This window comes from Diadema antillarum, unplaced genomic scaffold (genome assembly GCF_040938485.1).
Source record: "Diadema antillarum isolate AM-2024a unplaced genomic scaffold, OU_Dant_1.0 scf00000128, whole genome shotgun sequence".
Lineage (NCBI taxonomy): Eukaryota > Metazoa > Echinodermata > Echinoidea > Diadematoida > Diadematidae > Diadema > Diadema antillarum.
Genome location: NW_027271017.1, coordinates 5,649,666 through 5,669,411, shown reverse-complemented (window position 1 = coordinate 5,669,411; position 19,746 = coordinate 5,649,666). Strand labels below are relative to the sequence as shown.

Sequence of the window (19,746 nt, the reverse complement as noted above, 5' to 3'; positions counted from 1 at the left end):
GAGATGGAATCCAGAAGGTGCAAGAGGCTGAATAAAGTTCGGGATGTAGATAATGTTTATTGCAGAGTATACAGGAAATTGGTGTTTCCTTATTGTGTATTCATGAAGGGATGGCGATAATAGGAAGTGAATGGTTGTGCAATGGCATCTGAGAAAGGATCGCCGGTATTGTCGCAAATACAATCTGAAGGGAAACGCGTTCAAGAGATGGCGCCATTGCCAAAACTTGATTGTGGTACCTAGGTAGGTGGATCAGTGCTGAAAATACTCCATAGACATTAACCGGCAAGCTGGCGAAGGGTCTCTGAGTGGAAACGTCAGTTGTGGGTTTTCTAGTGTCTTTTTGATATTCTTATTTTTTCTTTGTTTTAACAATCTATGATAGCCAAAAGTGTGTGTGTGTGTGTTTGTGTGTGTTGATGAGGTGATAATGATAACATACTGTACTGATAATGATGATAGTAATAATAATAATAATAATAATAATAATAATAATAATAATAATAATAATAATAATAATAATAATAATAATAATAATAATAATAATAATAATAATAATAATAATAATAATAATAATTATTATTATTATTATTATTATTATTACTTTTATTATTCATTATTATTATTATTATTATTACTACTACTATTATTATTATTACTATTATTTATTATCATTATTGCAAAATCTTGACCGTATGTCACCACTTGAGTCATCATAATTCATGTTCTGTGGCCATTTTAGTACTGCAGACATTTTCACAAAGCTCAAACTTACATCTTAATAGCAAACACCAAAAGTTATTAAAAAATCATAAAAAGTTGACATGAAGCAAAATTTATTGCTTACGCTGCTGCTTATTGGCTTTCTCTTTTTATGTGGGAGGGGGAGCAAAATGTAGTAAATTTGAATAAAGATATGGACTTGATTACATGGCAAAGAAGAAAGAAGGAAACAGAAAAGTATTATCCTGTCATTTGAGTTGCTTTCACTTCTCTTCTAAATAACTTTTGAAAGGTAATTACAAAAAGTTTTTTTTTTTTTTTTTTTTAAAGATGTCCTAACTCAGGCACACACACACATCCACACATAACAAAACAAACAAAACACAATAAGTCTTTTTTTTTTTTCAAAGATGTCCTAACTCAGGCACACACACACACACACACACACACATCCACACATAACAAAACAAACAAACAAAAAAGAAAGTTATACAAAATGAATCATGCACAGGGAAGGAAGTATTGTGGCAGAAGTTGCTTGAAATTTACTAACGAAAGATGTAAAAGAACTGTTTTTGTATGGTAATCAATCACATGCATTTTCAAAACAAAATATACTCTTCTACACAAATGTTATTGTCACTGCAGTTTATTATCATGTTACATAAACATTAGACTATGAATATACATTTTATACAAAATCCACTTTCTCAAAGTATGAATATACAATCTGCATCAAGGTATCAGTATAACTGGACAGCATATTGCACTGTTGATAGTAATGCTAAAGGCAGGTACATGTACAGTGGACTCCTGTTATAACAAAGTCCTCAGGACTGGCAGTTTTCTTTCGTTATATCGAAATGTGCTATAACTGAACAAATAAACAATAAGAATACAGTGTACATAGACCGGATAATGTTGTGGCCTGAATTTTGACTTCGTTGTAACCAGAATTTCGTTGTAACTGTGTTGGTTATAACGGGAGTGCACTGTATATAGAGGACGGAATACTAGTACTTCCAAGTACATATACGTGCAAGCACAGTTCATTCCCTCTGCTAATGGGTGATAATGTACGATTCAACAGATTCTAGGTCACAACAGAAAAGCTAGTACTGCTCACACTGGCCTCAACCCTTTCTGTGCAAGAGACTTTGAACAGTGTGTACAATGTTATGGGGTTTTCTGTGCAAGTCGGCTCTCAAAGCTATGGGAATTTCTGTACCAATCAGCACTCAAAACACACAAAGGAATTTAAATCCAATGAGGCACAGGATACACAGTGAGTTATGGAGAATTCAAACCGACAGAACCCAGTGAAAAACTGCATAGAAATGAAAAACTGCATCACTGAAATGGTATTACATGGTTGCAAAGTTTGTTTCCTTACACAGCAAGCAAACTCATGACTTAGAAATGATGTAGGCTACACATACAATGTCAGCAAAGGTTATGTTATCTTGAAGATCAATTTTTTAACAATTCATCAAGGAATGTGTGCTCATACACTTCTAGATATGAAGCCAGATGTGCTAAACACTAGGAAAGACAATTCTTTTTTTTTTTTCCATGGAAGGCATGAAGACAAAGAGTGAAGAATTTACCATGTCAGGTGACTTGTCACTTAAGGGATAGTACAGTATTGGTTGAAGTAAAACTTTAGCTTTTAACTTTTTGTGAAACACTTAGAAACCACTTCATAAAATTTTAAAAAACATAAAATTCTAAGAGGAATTCAAAATTTATTTGGCTGAAAATCAGTTCTGAAACGGCTGGGATATCCAAATCCAAAGTAAAGCAAAACAATCTTAATAAAAGGTGTTTCCCCACCTCTTATTAGGACCACTTTATTTGGGACATCTCAGCCATTTCAACCTATTTTCATCAAATAAACTCTGAATTCCTTTTAGAATTATATGCTCTTTCATATTTAAGAAGAGGTTTCTCATTATCTCAAAGTATCACCATCAAAAAAAGTTGGAAACATCAGACTGCATCTCAGCCAAAACTGTGCCATCCATTTAAACAGTGTGGGTGAAAGGGGAAAATACATGGAAATTGTCCTTAAACATAAAAGATAAGGTCACTTGCCACAGCACATTTGCCCATACAGGGTTCTTTTGACAAAGCTTCAAGAAAGGATTGTTTCATGACTAAGAAGCTTGCGTGTAGGTGATTTCTAACACTTGCAGTAACAGAGTGCTTCTGCTATTCAATGACACCCTGAAAATATAATAAAGCACTCCCATCATACTAAAAGGGCAACACAGTTCATGCATCATTTTTAACTATCGGGAAATTTCTCAACAGAAGCATCGCGGCTGAAGTATGGCGGGGAAAATCAATCTGGCATCTCCTCGTCATCCACAAAACTTGGGAGAGGTCGGCTGGACTGGAGGCGGCAGAACACACACATGTGGCTCTCCCTCACGTTCTCGAGCTGGGCGATGGAGAACGGCTTGCCGCACTCGTCACACTACAAAACAGTAAATAGATATTGCGACAAGAAAAGGACAAACAGCATTATACATTGCATCTGAAATACCCTCATTATATCTTCTGAAGAAGACTGTTGATTGATCCTGACATCAGTGTATCATCACATAGTTCTGATGAACTAAAGTCAATTTTAGTAGGAACTTGTGTCCTTAAAAAAAACCCAAATCTTCAACATAACTTGTTTGCATTCCCCTCTTGCAAGTTAATTCATGCTCAATTCAATAAATATTTTGACCATAAAATCCTGATATTTGCAAGATGTCTTATCAAAAAAAAAAAAAAAAATCGTGCATACAAAATTTCTGCTTTGTATTGAGTGTCAATCTTTCAACTTGTTGAATTTATGAAATGAGTCAAATGAAAAGAGCAGGTACAGTGGAACCTGCTTACTAAGAGGTCAGATAAAACATAACCCACCTACAACAAAGTGATTCTGCAGGTTCCCAACTCTTTTGATTTATTTGTTTTTGTACCCTGATCAACTGAGAAACCTGATAAAACAAGGTAATTGTCATGGCATTGAAGTCCTTGATATAACCAGGTTCCCGTGTATCAGGGAACATAGCACTGAACAACAACGGTATCACACCTTACTCGTCTTGTGATTGTGATCGGATACATGTTTACAATCTGACTTATAAATCACGATTTCAACTCGCTGGGGAGCAAGCCTTGCCTGAAACAACAAACACTGACTGTGTGTAAAAGTGAAGCTTGGGTCAAAACAAGGGTCTGGAAAATTCTTGGCCTATATACCTTAATGATTTTAAGCCCCATGTTCATCTTGTTCTCCATGACGACCGGGATACGGTCACTATCACCGATATGCCACAGTCGCACAGTGCGGTCCCGAGAGCTGGAGAGGATCCAGTTGTTATCACTTGAAACGTCAAGTCCAGTCACCCAGTCTTGGTGGCCCTGGAGTAGGAAACAGCACAATGGTAAAGGAAGCATCTCTCTTACTGGTAAAAGTTGAAACATAGTTCTCAGAAGGGACAAAATTCACCTTCCACGATTTTGGAATTTGCTTATACTCTACCAAAACGCTGTCTGGCTGATATGATTTGACGAGATAACGACTTGTTTGGGAGCAAATTGAGATCAAAACTGTGAAATGATAAAAGTCGGTGTACGTGACTTTTATTTCGGAAGCGTCGTCCATGTTCAGCAGTGGGAGGTAGAACATAATAATGATAATAATAATGAGACTCTTATAAAGCGCACATTTCTACCTAAAAAAGATACTCAAGGCGCTACAGAACAGAGTACATATTGTGTCACGTTACAACAGTATCACAGAAAATAATAAGACAATAAACCAACAAACAATAGGCCTATATACGTACACATACTATACATACAGTACATACATACATTACTAGTATATGATGATCAAAACATATCGTAGTAATACTATTGAATTTCAAGCAGCTAACAAGCTGCGCATGAGATTTATTCTTGCACGATGGATATTGCTATGGCTCAATATACTGTAATCGATGTAATGCAACCACGACTGGGAATGCTCTGAGACTGCAATACTTCCAGCGTATACACTTTAAACATACCTTTTTGAGTAATATTTCATATTTTTGATCTTACCCAACTGAAACGGTGTCATCACAACATGATTTCACACATTTCTCATGCATATGTTTTCATTTTGGGGCAAATGTCAACAGTACTGGATTCATAAGAAAACTATATCTTACCTTTTCAAGAATCCAATTGTCTGTATAACTTTTGCAATGATATCTGTATGAAAAGGATGCCCCTGGTTGTAAACTCACTCCCTTATCATGTTGGTTGAACCACAATCAATAAGCATTTTACAGCTGTTCTAACTTTTCACATTTTCCATCCATGTCGCTTGGTTTACACTTACTGCAATGCCAAATGCAATGTAGAAAGTCTTGTGCACAAAGATTTAATCTCTCTCAGCAGATAGATCTTTACAAAATCTAAGCTCAGCTACCATGATCTCTTATGGACCCATCTACTATTACATTTGAATTTCAAATTTTTTAGTCTTCACCTCTCATATTAGAGTGTATAAAAGAAGACATTCAAGATAAAATGGGACTTACCTTGAGTGTAAGTTTGGGGCCACAGTTGTTTGCATCCCAAACGACCACAGTATGGTCATAGGATCCAGAGAAAAGCAGATTACCTGTGGAGTGAGTTCAGGAAAATAATTATAAGCTCTCAAGCAAAACAATTAATAAAAAAGGCCAACAAAAATTAACAGAAACAGAGGCAAAGAAAAAGGAGAATCCATTCGAAGTAAATTATGACCTTCAGGTAGAGAGAATATGTAATTGTTGTTATATTGAATCTAAATGACTAATTGAGATAATATCTATGCACGCATCACTTTAATTGCATGCAAACTCTCTTGTCTAAATAAAGGTAAAATTGTCCTTAAAAATGAAGAGAATTCATTACCCTCTTTCTTATGAATAATTTACAAATTTGATTTGTAATGTACATGCAATAAAAAAAAAATCACTAATAGATTGTGCTATTTTTGAATGACAACCTACTATACTTTCACAGTGGGTGGCAAGCCTGGTGCAATTGTACACAAGTGTCTGTTTTCCATCTCATTGAAGAAACAGTAAAAACAGGATTGAATACCTCGCCAAATTGTCTTTTTCACCAAAACATTAATACAAAAACAAACACACACACAAAAAAAACCCCAATGCAAATAGTACCTTCAGGACTGAAGCAACAGGTACTGACCGACCCCTCGTGACCTTTGTTGAAGGTCCTCGGGCCACCAGAGCGGTACATCCCCGTGGAAACATCCCAAACTTGGAGGGCTTTATCCCAGGAGCCAGTACAGACCTGGCGCTCATCACGGCTGAACGAACAACATGACACTACGTTGATGTGACCCCTTACAGGAAGAAAAACAGACAAACAAATCAAATTAATTCACAATAAAAGATTAAAATTGCTCATCAAATTGAGAAATTTTCAGATATTAACTGTGAAGACATCACAACCAGACTATCCATAACAAATTAATCTGGTTCAGTTAGCTTTGATATCAGTACATGCATTCACAGCAATTGTTGAAAACATTACGGTAGTCAAGATATTGCTTACAGGACATAGGCAATAACAAAATACCCCAATTCAAAAAAGTATATACATATTTTTTAACGGCACATCTTGCAACTGCATCTTTTCTTGGAGCTTAATCATTGCAGTTTTAGCGTTGTGGAATAATTTGGGTTTATAGTTAACCCTTTTGTATGTCCAGAGAGTACAAAAAAGGAAGCAATTTTCAGCTATTTACTGAGAATTGAGTGAGTCTCATGATCAACCTCCTTCATGTTCTTTGAAGCACTATTTACCACAAGTACAAACAATGAAAACTTTGGGATTAGATAAGACCTGCATTTCACCTTGTGTGCATTCAAAAGCAATGTCTCTATTTCTCAGCTGGCTTTATACCAAGATTTTTAAGGAAACCCTGTTATAACTGGCTCGCTTACGAGGTATCACTTTGAAGAAAGTGAAAGTCGGTCCCAATTTTCTGTATTAGCTAGTCCTTATTTTAGTGTGCTTACAATGAGTTACTGCTTTAACAAGATGAACTCAGCGGTCCTGGCGACCTCATTATAATGGGGTTTCCCATAACTATATTTTGATGTGTGTGAAATGTTGCTTCACATTTGTTTACACACACCCGAGTTGCAAAGTCACTGTCTGGCTGCTTCTGTCCCAGAGTTTTGTAGTTTTGTCCATGGATGTTGTGCAGAGACGATGATCATTTGGAGAGAATCGGCAGCATGTGATGGTTGTCTTGTGGAGATCTGGATGTATATTTAGATTACCAAAATACATGCACTCTGACAATTGAAAAGATTTAAATCTGTTAATGACTAGTCAGATACAAACTTGAGAAATCATGCAGTTATCTTTCTCTGGGGAAATATTTTCATGATGAACATGGATGTAAATTGGGAAACATATAATTTGAATGTCATCTTTGTGATTGCAATACATAGACTATAAATTGATGAAGAGAATGGCTTTGATATTAGTTATGAAGTTCAACATTGGGTGCCAATATCTGATATGACATCTAGTACTGCGCTTGATTGAAACTCTGTCATGTATAACCTAAAAAAAAAAAAAAAAAAACACTTTTATGCTTTTCTACTAAGCCTGGACAAAACAAAAACAAAAAGCCCAGTGGATCTAGTGCTCACTTGAGTATCATACACTCATCTTCCAAATATTCTTGCAGACTATGAGCTAAGAAGAATGTAGCAAACTTGGGATAACTCCAGTGGGGCAAGGTGTTCATTTGCACATTCGATCATACTGTCAAGTTCGGCGACAGATTTGGCTATCCGTTTTGAGAAGATGACGAAAATGTGAATGTGCATTGCCACAGGAATGCTGCCGAGCAAGATCGGTAGAAATCTGTTACAAGATTTTAATGAAGAATGTGTGACGGAGGACATATGCCAGACAACAGACCCCAAATGATGAGTGACTTCATCTGAAACTCACTTGAGCCTTTGGCTCAGGTGAGCTAAAAAAAAAAGACTACATTATGGAGTGGACATAGCTCTTTCTTTTCTTTTTTTTTTTTTTGTAGCTTGTTGTCTTACCATTAACACTGCTGACTTCACTGCCATCATGAACTGATCGTACTGCCACCACATTGTCTAAGTCGGACGCAGATGCCACATACTTTCCATCATGTGATATCTGGCTGCATGTGACAATGCCTCCGTGGGTTGCAGTCCACTACGTGAGAAAAATATGTGCTTGTTTATTGTATAGTTTTATTTCTTTATTTCAATCAGAACCAAAATTGATGTAGATATTCCTCTTTGTTGACATCAGAAGATCATATCATACAACAGACCTTGCATCATAAGGATCATCATCTTTAAACTGATCAACCAAACTCCCTCAATGAAATAAAAGTGCACCCCAAACGTATTTGTAATCTGTTAATTATTGTCATTCACAGCAAAAGTCTCATGCAAACAGCTTTTGCAACTAGAAATACTCATTGCCAAGCAACAAAATTACAGTTGTATATCCCCTGTCAAGGGTTAAGAGTATACCATGATTGACCTGCATACCAAGGGAAAAAAACAACAACAAACCAAACAATGATAGTGTCAACAAGTCGACAACATAGGTATGACCTTTGACCCTATAAAAATGATAGAACAGTGAGGGAAGCACAAAAAAAAAAGCAACAGGAGTCTAGACGAGACCATCATATACCCAAGTACAAAAATTCAATAATATCTGTCACCTGTATAGCACACACATGGCACCTGTCAATATGTGACTTTGGACCCTATACAATGGCGGAAAGCCAGGTAGAAGCAGTGTTACAAGAAACAAGAGTCAAAATTTTATGATGTTAGTCCACATGACTTTCGAAAAAACAAACAAACAAAAAACAAACAATTAAAACATTCAGAAATATGGATGGTGGAGCGCACACAAGAAATTATAAACAAATATGATAATGTAAAAGGTGGAACATTGGGGGCAGCATTGCCACAAATTGCAGGGGTTCAGATTTGACAATGATGTTCTACACCTCCACATAACAAAAGGGATTACAATTTGACTGTGATAAACCTCTGTATAAATTTTAAACAAAATTGTTGAGAAATGAAGCTAGTAGGCCCTACAGCATTCTATAAACTTCACTGTTTGTAGAGAATTAGTTAAATACTCACCAGAACTTTGCCTGTCTCTACGTCCCACACACGGACCTTTTTGTCCCAGCACCCAGACACCAGCTTGGTGCTGTCTGGACTCATGTGACAATCACTGACAATTGACCCATGGTCCTTGAACTCCTGTACCCTCTCTCCAGTATCTCTATTCTGGTGTAATAAGAGATGATAATCATTTAAAAAGGTGGAAATAAATACAAACACACACATACTCTCTCTCTCTTTCTCTGTTTCATTCACACACACACACACACACACACACACACACACAGAACATAAAAATGTCTTTACAAATTGTCTGCAAATAGTAGATTTATGCTAAAAATGAAGCGGCATAGTGTCATAGTTGTTGGAAATATGCTGTTCTGGAGTCTAGTGGTGTAATAAAAAAAAAAAAAACAACAACTTTCCTACAAACACGACACCACTTCTTCTAGTATAAGTAACGCTAGCCAAATAATTGAAACTGCCTCTGAAACACTGGTTTGAAATTCATACATAAATGCATACAAAATTATTTACCAACAGAATCTATACTACTTGTTAACAATTTTGACTACAAGATTCCTAAAAAATGGAATACACCAATAATTTGATCAGATGGATATCATACAATGTATACATTTTAACCTTCATCTCTCAAAAAGGGAACTTCACTGAAAAATTGATGTACACAATGCAAAAATGGGAGATCATCTCATCACACTTTACACTTACTATTTTGTGAAAGCTTTTCAAAGTTTTATTTGAAAATGTGTTGACAAGATGCATCTATCTGCTTTTGGCTGAATTCTCTTCATAATTCGATAATTTGTAAAATGATTTTGCATTATTTTGTCTTTTTGCTAGATTTCTTTATGACAAATATACTACGGTAAGATAGCAAGGTTTTAACCGTGGTTACGTAAACCCTACCAAATAAATATAAAACTCAACTTAACATTTATACTGCTCTGTGTGTTTATTTCATCCTACTCATTGAGGTTTATTCATTGCTGCATTCTACTTGGACTAATGCCGAAGTGAACTTGCATCATGTTTGTGTGTAGCCCAACCAGAAGCCAAGCGACTTTTGTACAGTGACAGGGTTGTGTCCTAGAACACCTAGTTAATAAATAGTTTGTGTGATGCTTGGACTCTGGAGTGTGTCCACAAAAAGATCTATCCTCATGTTGCAAGATGTAGAATATATTAATTAAACACCTTACCCAGAGGACACATGTCTTGTCATCAGACCCTGTGATGATGTGACTGTCCTTCATGCAGAAGTGAACGCAGTTGACCCCTTCATGATGACCCCGTAGAACTTTATACTTGACCTAGAAAGAGAAAGGTGAATGGGCACAATTTCAATTGTTTGTCATATTTTCAACCTGGAACGTGGACCACCTTTTCAAAACTAGGCCTAGGGTCCTTTCCTTATTATTTTATTCTTTTAACGTTACAGTGTTCTTAAATTCTGCTTCTCTATTTATAGATCTTTAGAATTCTACCCCCCCCCCCTCCCCACCGTTAGAATTGTTTAAACAAAATAGACCATGAGTTTAGAACGTAAAGACACAGCCCTATGGCCTAGAGCTAGTGTAGAACTCTACACTAGCTCTAGATTCTACATTTCATTTGTCATTATAGCAACAATCGAGGTCTATTAGTATTAATAATTTTACAAATTTATGAATTTATATTTTGAATTTAGATCCGTATCGTTAGCTTAGGTGTTAAGGGACTCTAAATCAGACTTGTTGTAGAATCAGCTGCCGGGCGCGGCCTGTGTCAGAGAATAGAATTGTGACATTGTGTAAATTTATTGTGATAAAGACAAAGTTTACCTGAGCAAGATCTTCGTTTTCCCATATGCCCGAGTTACTCTGTATTTCCTCCGTTACTTCCTCAGCTATTTCCAGAGCTAGAGGATCGATGTCAGCCTCTGATATAGGCATGATTAGGCACACTAAAGTTTAAATTATCTGCCGTAAATTTATACGTATCGTACTGGAACGTTGAGCTGGATGTAGGATGCCAGCCAAGCTAGCTGTACGGAGATGTGTGTGTGGTAATCCGCCGCAGCCGGCCGGAGATCGAGAGCTGAGCTGATGAGCGCAGCTAACGTTTGCTCGCTAGCTAGCTCCACCAGAGGATCGGATCGGCTTGCTTGTATTTTGATTTTATCGTGTCGTTTATTCGAAGAAATAGAATACTATCGAAATATAAATTAATCAAATGAAACAAAACAAATTTTATAAATATTTTTGTGTTTAAGCTTCAATACTTTATCAGAATAATGACATATAAACCGCATGAAAATTTAGATACCAGCAAAAATATTAACAAAACACCTGTATTAACTTAACAACAACTGGCTAGCAACCAAAAAGCGTCAAAATGGCTGATACTCTTGTTTTAAGAGCTCTGAAAGGACAACCGCAAACTCTGAATTTAGCCAGCAAAGATTTGAGAAATGTACCTAAAGCGATTGGAAACCTTCGGCGTCTCCAAAATTTGCAATTGAAGAACAACAAAATAAGCAAATTACCCAAAGAATTTGCTTCTCTAACCACGGTAAGGTTACACGCGTAGTCCCACTAATTCAAATATGTGTGCTGTGTGTACAGAATTTTGTGGAGTGAGTGCCCACTTTCTGCATGGACATGGTGAAATTTCATTTTCAAGATATCCACACTCAGAGTTTCTAACGGTTAGAGTTTAAAGTCTTGCAGAGATTGGATCAGTTGTAATTGTAAGTTCCGTAGATTCTACTCTAAAAGAAAATACATAATCAGGAGTCCAGTTCAAGGAGGTTATAAACAATTTTTATGTTATTTTTCTGTGTGTATTACTAGTGAGGTGACCGCACCTCGTCAGGGGCCTGAATACCGTCACCCCGCTAAAAATTGTTTTAAGCGCACTAAACAAAAATTTATTCCCGGGACTGCGTTCAGTACGCTTGAAACTTGACAAGGCTACCACAACCAAGCAAATTTTGGTGAAAACCGAACAGATTTTCGCGAAAATCTGAAATTTTAATCGGAATAGGACCCTACGTGTTATAAGTATCACCCCTGTCCCCGCACGCATCTTTTACGTGTATGTCTATGGGAGCATCACGGTCACCCGCACACGTCTTTTACGTGCTTGTCTATGGGAGCACGGGTGACGAGTTGCGGGCCCCTTCCTTAGCGCGCAACTTTTTCGCATCGTTCGCGTTTGACGACGATAGCTGCAAATTTTCGATATCGATCAGTGAGCTTGTGATTCCATTGGAATTTTCAGCATTTTTCCTGTATGTGACTTGGATTTCAACGAATTTTAGTGGCGAAATGTGATTCAAATATGCGCAAACATTAACTATGACGAGGTGCGGGTCACCCAAGTATACTGCCTGGGTTTGTGTAACTTTATTCTCTTTTATTTTCTCTTCTTTTTCTTTTTCTTTTAACAGCTGGTAATGCTAAATCTGGGAAATAATTCCATTGATGAATTCCCAGATGAGATCGGTTCCCTTCATGGCCTCGAGGTACTGCACCTGTTCAACAACAACCTTCAGAGCATTGATTCCAAATCATTTGGTGAGTTGTAATTTTACAAATGTTCTGATCAAATACTTTCTAGGGATGACCACTTTCATTTTTTTCCCTTTCCTCATGTGTGTGTATGTGTTTTAATAGGAGGGGCAGCTGTGGAAAGTTGCTGGGGGAGGGGAGAAATTGGGCTAGTTTGGTCAGTACCCGACTGTCGATAATATGATACCATTCTACTTTATTTCATATTAGGCCTATTCTTATTGTATTTTCATTTCAATTATTATCAGATAAACAAATAAGATGCTCAGTGGTTTTTATCATCAACATTTAAGTTTCACTTCTACTATGTGAAAAAAAAGGAAATGATAATGCACAGGAAGTGAAACTTTTTTTTTTGTATTCCAATTATGCAAATATTTTGTAATTTTGTTCAGAATTACCATTTTAGATTACTGTTCTTATATCATCTGAGTGGAGATAAATACCATCAATGAAAAAACAAACACAAAAGTGTGTGTATGTCTAAAGTGCCCACACTATATGGACATGGTCTGTCCCCTTTCAATTTGCACACAACTCATTCAGTTGAATCATGACATGAAAATCCATTTGTATATCTGTGTTGCTTCAAAAATTTGAATGTGTGTAGAATCTGTTTTTCTTGAGTAGCAACGTGAGTAGAATGCATTTTTGTAATTATTGTCTTCTTTGTATGACATCCTTCAAAGAAATTCCAAATAATGATTATAGAAAAGCAATCCTTTATTCTATGTGAGGTATGATTTCATCATTTAGCACCAATAAAGTAAGGAAATAAGTTTTGCAAATATCAGTTTTTGAGAATTCAAATAGATTGAACTTTCACATTTATTAGTAATGTTTGCTTACAGTTTGGATGAAATCAAGGATTCAAGTCAGTGGATAATATTTCCTCATTTGATATATTACACATTTGTGTCAAGTATGGTTTGATGATATACAGAACCATACTTTTTTTTTTTCTAAGTGCAGACTGTGTTTGTGGACATGAAGTTCTGCTGGAAACAGATTCATTTCATTGACCAAGTTTTGTTTTTCTGCATAATTCTATTCTACAGGAAATTTAAGACATCTGAAGCTCTTAAACCTGAACAACAATAAGTTAAAGTCCTTACCTACATTCATGAACAAGTGAGTATCAGTCACAGGAATGTATTGTAACTTACTGTACTTGTATCAGATGAATAATGTCTAGAAATTGCTGCTCAAAAAAAAAAGTGTGTAAAAATTCCAGTGAATACTGTCATGGTGAGAGGGTTTTCTTGTTGTTTGCTTGTTTCAATTTTGACTGAAATTTATTGTTGATATTGAGGCTACCTGCAACTCTTCTCAAAGGCACTTGAAAGAAGGGAAGGATTGAGTATCTGATGCGATGGCTTTGTTTTGCGTGACTACTGTTGACTGTTGTGAAATTTGCCTGATACACAGTATTCAAATGTGAGCTGATTTATGAGAATTAATCTACGATAATGCTGTTACTTTTTTTTTTTAATCAGGCATCATTTTTGGCAGTGACATTCTATTGTCTTCTGAATTTCATGATTTAGTTGTGATATCAAACTATGACTGTAGGAATATTAATAATGCCGTTTCCAAGTCTCATCATATCTACAACCATGTGTAACAAGACAAAATGAAATGAAATGGAATGGAATGAAATTGTTTTTTAAAAATCTGCATTCTTGCACACATAGATTCATCAACCTGGAATTCCTGAGTGTAGACGGTAACCAGCTGACCAGCCTGCCAGGAGAGATCTGTGCTCTCAGTCACATGATAGAGCTCCACGCCGCAAACAATCAGCTGACCTCCCTCCCCATGGAGCTTGGCTTCCTGGTCAAGCTCAGGAAATTCCACGTGCAGAAGAACCGCATCAAGGAGCTGCCGGAGGGGATGGGCAAGCTCATGAATCTGGAGGTCATCGACGTCGCAGCCAACGAGCTCAGGATATTCCCCACAGAGGTAGGAATCAGTCTAGAACTCAATGGCTAATCAAACTACTTGTGTATACTGAGATACAAAGTATCTCTTGAATATATGTCTGAATAGAAAAGTAGAAGTTGGAACATATATGCACAGTAATGAGTGGTCATTCCTCTCCATTGGAGGCAGCAATCATTCAGACTTTATTGTTATGTCTGGAATGTATGAATATATTGAGGCATGAAGCATAGGGCAATGGACGGGACAGAGGTTTGTGCTGTCATGAATTATATGATCACATTGCAAAAGGAATCTAAAATTTATGTAATCATGTGTACATTGGATAAACAGAATCATTGCACTAGACTTACACATGTGGTGTGAATGGTGCTTGGAAATAATTTTTGGTTTTTCTTTTTTTCCTGCTTTCCCTCCAGAATTGCTTGTTTACAGCCATCACTTTCAATGTATATGCATTCGTTTAAGCTACTGGTAGAAATGACATCCTAAATTATTGAATCATGATCATGCCCCATTAACGTCACTTCTTTTTTTCACAAAATCTTACTCACTTTTAAGTGGCAGAAACTTGTATATAAGTCTCCTCGAGGATACACATATTTTGCCAAAGCAATTGGATGTATATTGTATATGATTGCCATATATATATATATATATATACGAGTGTGTGAAAGTCACCACATTTTTCTGTTTTTCCTTTTTGTAGCTACACAAGCTGCCTCTGAAGGAACTCTATTGTGAGGAAAACCCCCTTCTGGACAAAATCCCTGTGCAGTCCATTCAAGAAGATGAAGTACTCACACTCAAGGTGAATATCAATCAGAGCATTATCTTTAATGAGGGACATGCTGCAATTATTGAGATAAATTACACTGTTTTCTTTGCTGTTAAAAGATTATAGTGATTTTACAACAATGATGGTTAATACAATGATGATGATGATGATTATTATTAATGATTTTGATGGTGGAAATCATAATCGACAAATGGTAATTGTTACATTCCGATTAACTGAAAACAGTGATAAGGATTACTAATGTAGGAGTAGTAATAAAAATTGTAGTGAATTTATTTATGGAATTACACGAGTGGAATCACAAAAGCTGTGTGATCTGTAGCATAAGGTATCCCTTTAATGACACCACTTTCTCTTTTTAATGTCACACAGTCTTTCTCTCTTCTTCCTTTGAAGTGCTGATTTCACAGGTGGTTCGATATGTTCAGCATCCCCAGTGAGTGAAGTACTAGTATACTAAAAGTAATTGAGCTTAATGCATGAAAAATTGAAATGATACACTCTGTTTGGTTTCCTTATTTTGTATGCCATTGCATGATTACTTTCACAGATCCAGTTTCAAAGACTTCTAGATTGTGCATAATCACCTGTCTGAACTATTTAGTATGTAGGATGTTTAGCTTAACATTTTTGACATGATTCACTATGTTCTTTTCCTTTCCACAGGAAATCACTGCTAGGTATATCATGAAACAGCTTAAAGACAGGTATGTATCAGATATACATGTACCAGTATGTGGAAGTTATTGAGAACAATGTTATTTCAAGGAAAATTTATGCATGTTTCAGAATGCATAGCAATTACAAAGTTTAATGTCCAATTACATTCATTCTTTCATATAGCACTCATGTTTGCCAGTTGTGAGAAATGTTTATTATGCTGAGCATGGCAGAGTTATCAGTGGTTTATGGTATTGTCAATAACAGTAATGGTTCTCTAGTGAAAAAAACAAATTTAACACTTCTACATTTTGAGACAATGAAAAAAGTAATGCATCTTTTAAGTATTTATAACACTGTCTTCAATTGTTACTGGCTTGCAATATGAGTGAAGAATTAACCCATAATTTACTGTAATGATGGAATGATTTATTATTCTGAAAATGCATTGAACATGATCATACCTGTACTTTAACTTATAGCAGAGTTCTTTTAAAATAATGGATATGTAACACTTTGAGCTAATCAACAACTTCCCATGTTGCTTGACACTTCCTGTTGCTTTTGCATGCTGAAAACTAAAGGCGTAGATTGGTGAAGGTCGGCGGTCAATTATTTTATGAAGAAAATCCTGCGTAAGTGTTTGTGCGTGACAGGTAGCAGTAGAAGTGTGGCCTTGTTGGACTGGACTTTTGCAGTGCATTAGACAGGTTTTTAACATTAATCTGTGGAGCATAAGCTTCATGGTCTGTCAGTAGCAGATACAAAGTTATTTAAATGACTCTTTCTCCAGAAATTAACCACACAAAGTTTTCCCATATCATTGATTTTCCCCCATGCCTGTAATGGTAGAGACACATGTACATGCAAGATTGATAAAGGGTTGTTGAATGAGGTTCTCTTTTATCTATACTACCTCTGTATAAAGTCCTATTCAAAACATACTGAATCTCTATCAAGATGATTTTAGAAAGTGCACACCACTCCCTAGATATACCTGTAATAGAAAAATCATAGGAATTGCATGCCAATGATATTTGCACTAATACTAAAGATTCTGGTTACCAGTCTGCACACATAAATGATCTACTTAACTTCCTCTATTTACTAGAATGCTTAGAACAATATAGCATTTCCATCAAAACCCATTTTTATGATATTTTACAGTATATCTTATATTCTCTCATGGACAGACATACTAATAAAACATCACCTCACCCTATATCACTTTCTTCTTGCCGTTTGCCTTTTTTGCACCTTCAACACAGTGTGCTCGACTAACATACAGTTTTACATATCTTGTTAATTACATGACATGAATAGAAGCAACTATAATATGTATCAAATAATACATTCATGACTTGCAGCATATGACACTTACTGTTTTGGCGGTAGTGCAGGTCATGCACTATGGCCATGAATTGGGCTGATTATGCACATGTTATACAGTGGTCTCCCGTTATAACGAATTATCGCGAAGTCCTTGGGACCGGCAGTTTTCTTTCATAATATCAAAATTTCGTTGTAACGCAACAAGGAAACAAGGAAATGACATACAGCCAATAATGTTGCGGCCTGAATTTTTATTTCGTTGTAACTGGAATTTCGTTATAACTGTGTTCATTATACCAGGTGTACATATTCTTGAGAAGAGTGTGTTGAAAATCAAGAGATCTAGGAAACCTTATTTTTCAAGCTCAGATAAAATGTTCTTGCTATGTTATGAATCATTACTTCATATGCATGCAAATTAAATATGGAATCCTTTCCTTTGTCTGGATGTATTGTGATGTTGAAGGAGCTTTGTACTTGTTACTTTATTTTGCTCAAGGTGTGTCAGTTTCCCTGTAGACCATTAGCCAATGGAGGATATTTTGCAAGTCAAAATAAGGCTACCAAAGATCAACTATCATATTAGACAAGTGTCATTATCAGGCTCACAGCTCTGATCTGTTGTGCAGCCTGCATCCATCCTTATTTGCTTAAACAGACCCTTTGAGAGTTGAAGGGTATGAAACTGACCAGTATCGACTGTTAGACAGTGTTATTATTTCATAGCGCTCCACTTGAACTTACAAATGTATGAGATTTAATGAGGGTAAAGCAGTAGTTTTTGAAATTTCACATCTACTCTACTCATCTGGCTTTTTGAAATGTAAGCATTTTAAAAGCTTTCATTCAACACATAGAATAGAGAATAAGGTACAAAAAACTCACAAATTGTGTAATGACATGCAAGCAAATGCTTTGCAGGTGTCATAATATGAACATTGGAAAATTCATAGAAAGTGTGCCACCTAAAAATATATTAATTTCTAATCCATTTACTTTTAACTAATGGTGACATTTTCAGCCTTCTGGCTTTAAATGCAAACATCACTGCATTATGATTAATGTCAAATTACTTGATAAGATGGACATGTGTTTTTGTCTTTGAGAACTACAAACTAAGTCTCTGTGATCCCAAACCTATCAAAGGTGGTCGTACCTGCGGCGAGCCATCAGACACTACCCCAATGTCCGTGACATGCTTGCCCAGGCCAGCAAGTGTGCTCTCTGTGGAGAATCATTCCTTAACACGTGGCTGGAGTGTGTGTGCTTTGTGGATGGTCACAAGGTGAGAAAAAATTACTTCATCATTATCAACTGGTCATTCTCATACTAAAGTCAATGCATGTGATCATCAGTTTGTTTCATATCTGTGATACTGGCCTGTCTGAAAAAGGGTATACAGCACAAAGGGGATATTCTGAAAATAAAATCTGAATGAAACAGTTTTACCAGTCTGTATAGAATCACGCAAGTACATTGTACAAATAAGATCAGTCCGACTTTAAAATTGAACAGCGCATACCATGTAGTCATTCAAGGTAGTGTGGCCACAATATCATTAAGGTAGAAATATCTGCTTGTTTAACAAGAACAACACTATGCCCCATATTTGTGTGTGTGTGTGTGTGTGTGTGTGTGTGTGTGTGTGTGTGTGTGTGTGTTGAACTTGCAGCAAAGAATATCATCCTTCACCTTTGAGGACATGTAATTTATTATAAGTTTCTGATTTATTTTGATGAGTATCAATGAAAGATATTTTTTCAGAAAATGTTACAACCAAGAAGCATGTTAAATACAGAAACCTACAAGAAGTATGACTTGACAAAGAATGCCACTTGCAATGCCACATTTGGGGTATCTATTTGAACATATTTGATGACATGAAAACTGGTGTATCTTGTTTTCCGTATTTCTTTGTGGCATCAGTTAGCTATGTCAGTTGTCACCCCTGTCAAATCATCCTTTAGGACTTCCACAGGCTTTGCATTATGATTGATAGGTGGGCGAGAGTATACGAAAATAAGACACAGAAACGTTGTATTAACATTGCACAACTTTTTCCTTGTGACATTTTTCACACCACAATGATGCTGTCAACTTTTGTTATCTGTGCTTCACATTTCATTTTCAGGATCTGAAGCTGAGCAACTCACCCGGCAGGATTCCAATCAGAGCCCTCCTCTGTTCCTACAAGTGTTTCAACACGCCGGGACATGGCTTCTACGGCGTTGCATTTCCATGAACAATCTGGCTTGCAAAAGAAATATACAGAACCATCCATTTCAACCTGGTGCGCTTGAAACTACAGTTGACGATAGAACTAGGAGGGGTTCTGTATAAAGTATCTTGTGCAGCAATCACAGCCAGGACTCGTGCAGCCTTCTACCTCCAAAAAGGGCCTCTGGATCCGAACCTCTCCCTCATAGATTGATGGAGATTGAGAACAATTTGGTAGGATTTGGAGAGATAAAAGAGTAGATTCTCTGCATTGTGCATA

At 36.4% G+C, this 19,746-nt stretch overlaps 2 protein-coding genes across 2 annotated transcripts; one reads left to right on the top strand and one right to left on the bottom strand.

Annotated features, from left to right (window-relative positions):
- Positions 1-3,067: 3,067 nt before the first annotated feature.
- On the bottom strand, positions 3,068-10,914 carry LOC139720510 (uncharacterized). Its single transcript, XM_071631862.1, has 9 exons — positions 10,787-10,914; positions 10,166-10,276; positions 8,958-9,107; positions 7,860-7,998; positions 6,926-7,052; positions 5,943-6,127; positions 5,313-5,395; positions 3,982-4,143; positions 3,068-3,202 (listed from the first exon to the last, which is right to left on the bottom strand). Exons 1-9 carry the CDS (start codon positions 10,895-10,897, stop codon positions 3,068-3,070), a joined length of 1,203 nt encoding a protein of 400 aa, XP_071487963.1. The 5' UTR covers positions 10,898-10,914.
- Positions 10,915-11,339: 425 nt separating this feature from the next.
- On the top strand, positions 11,340-19,491 carry LOC139720427 (uncharacterized). Its single transcript, XM_071631788.1, has 9 exons — positions 11,340-11,516; positions 12,397-12,523; positions 13,576-13,648; positions 14,212-14,479; positions 15,168-15,269; positions 15,924-15,964; positions 16,502-16,552; positions 18,396-18,534; positions 19,381-19,491. Exons 1-9 carry the CDS (start codon positions 11,340-11,342, stop codon positions 19,489-19,491), a joined length of 1,089 nt encoding a protein of 362 aa, XP_071487889.1.
- Positions 19,492-19,746: the final 255 nt, after the last annotated feature.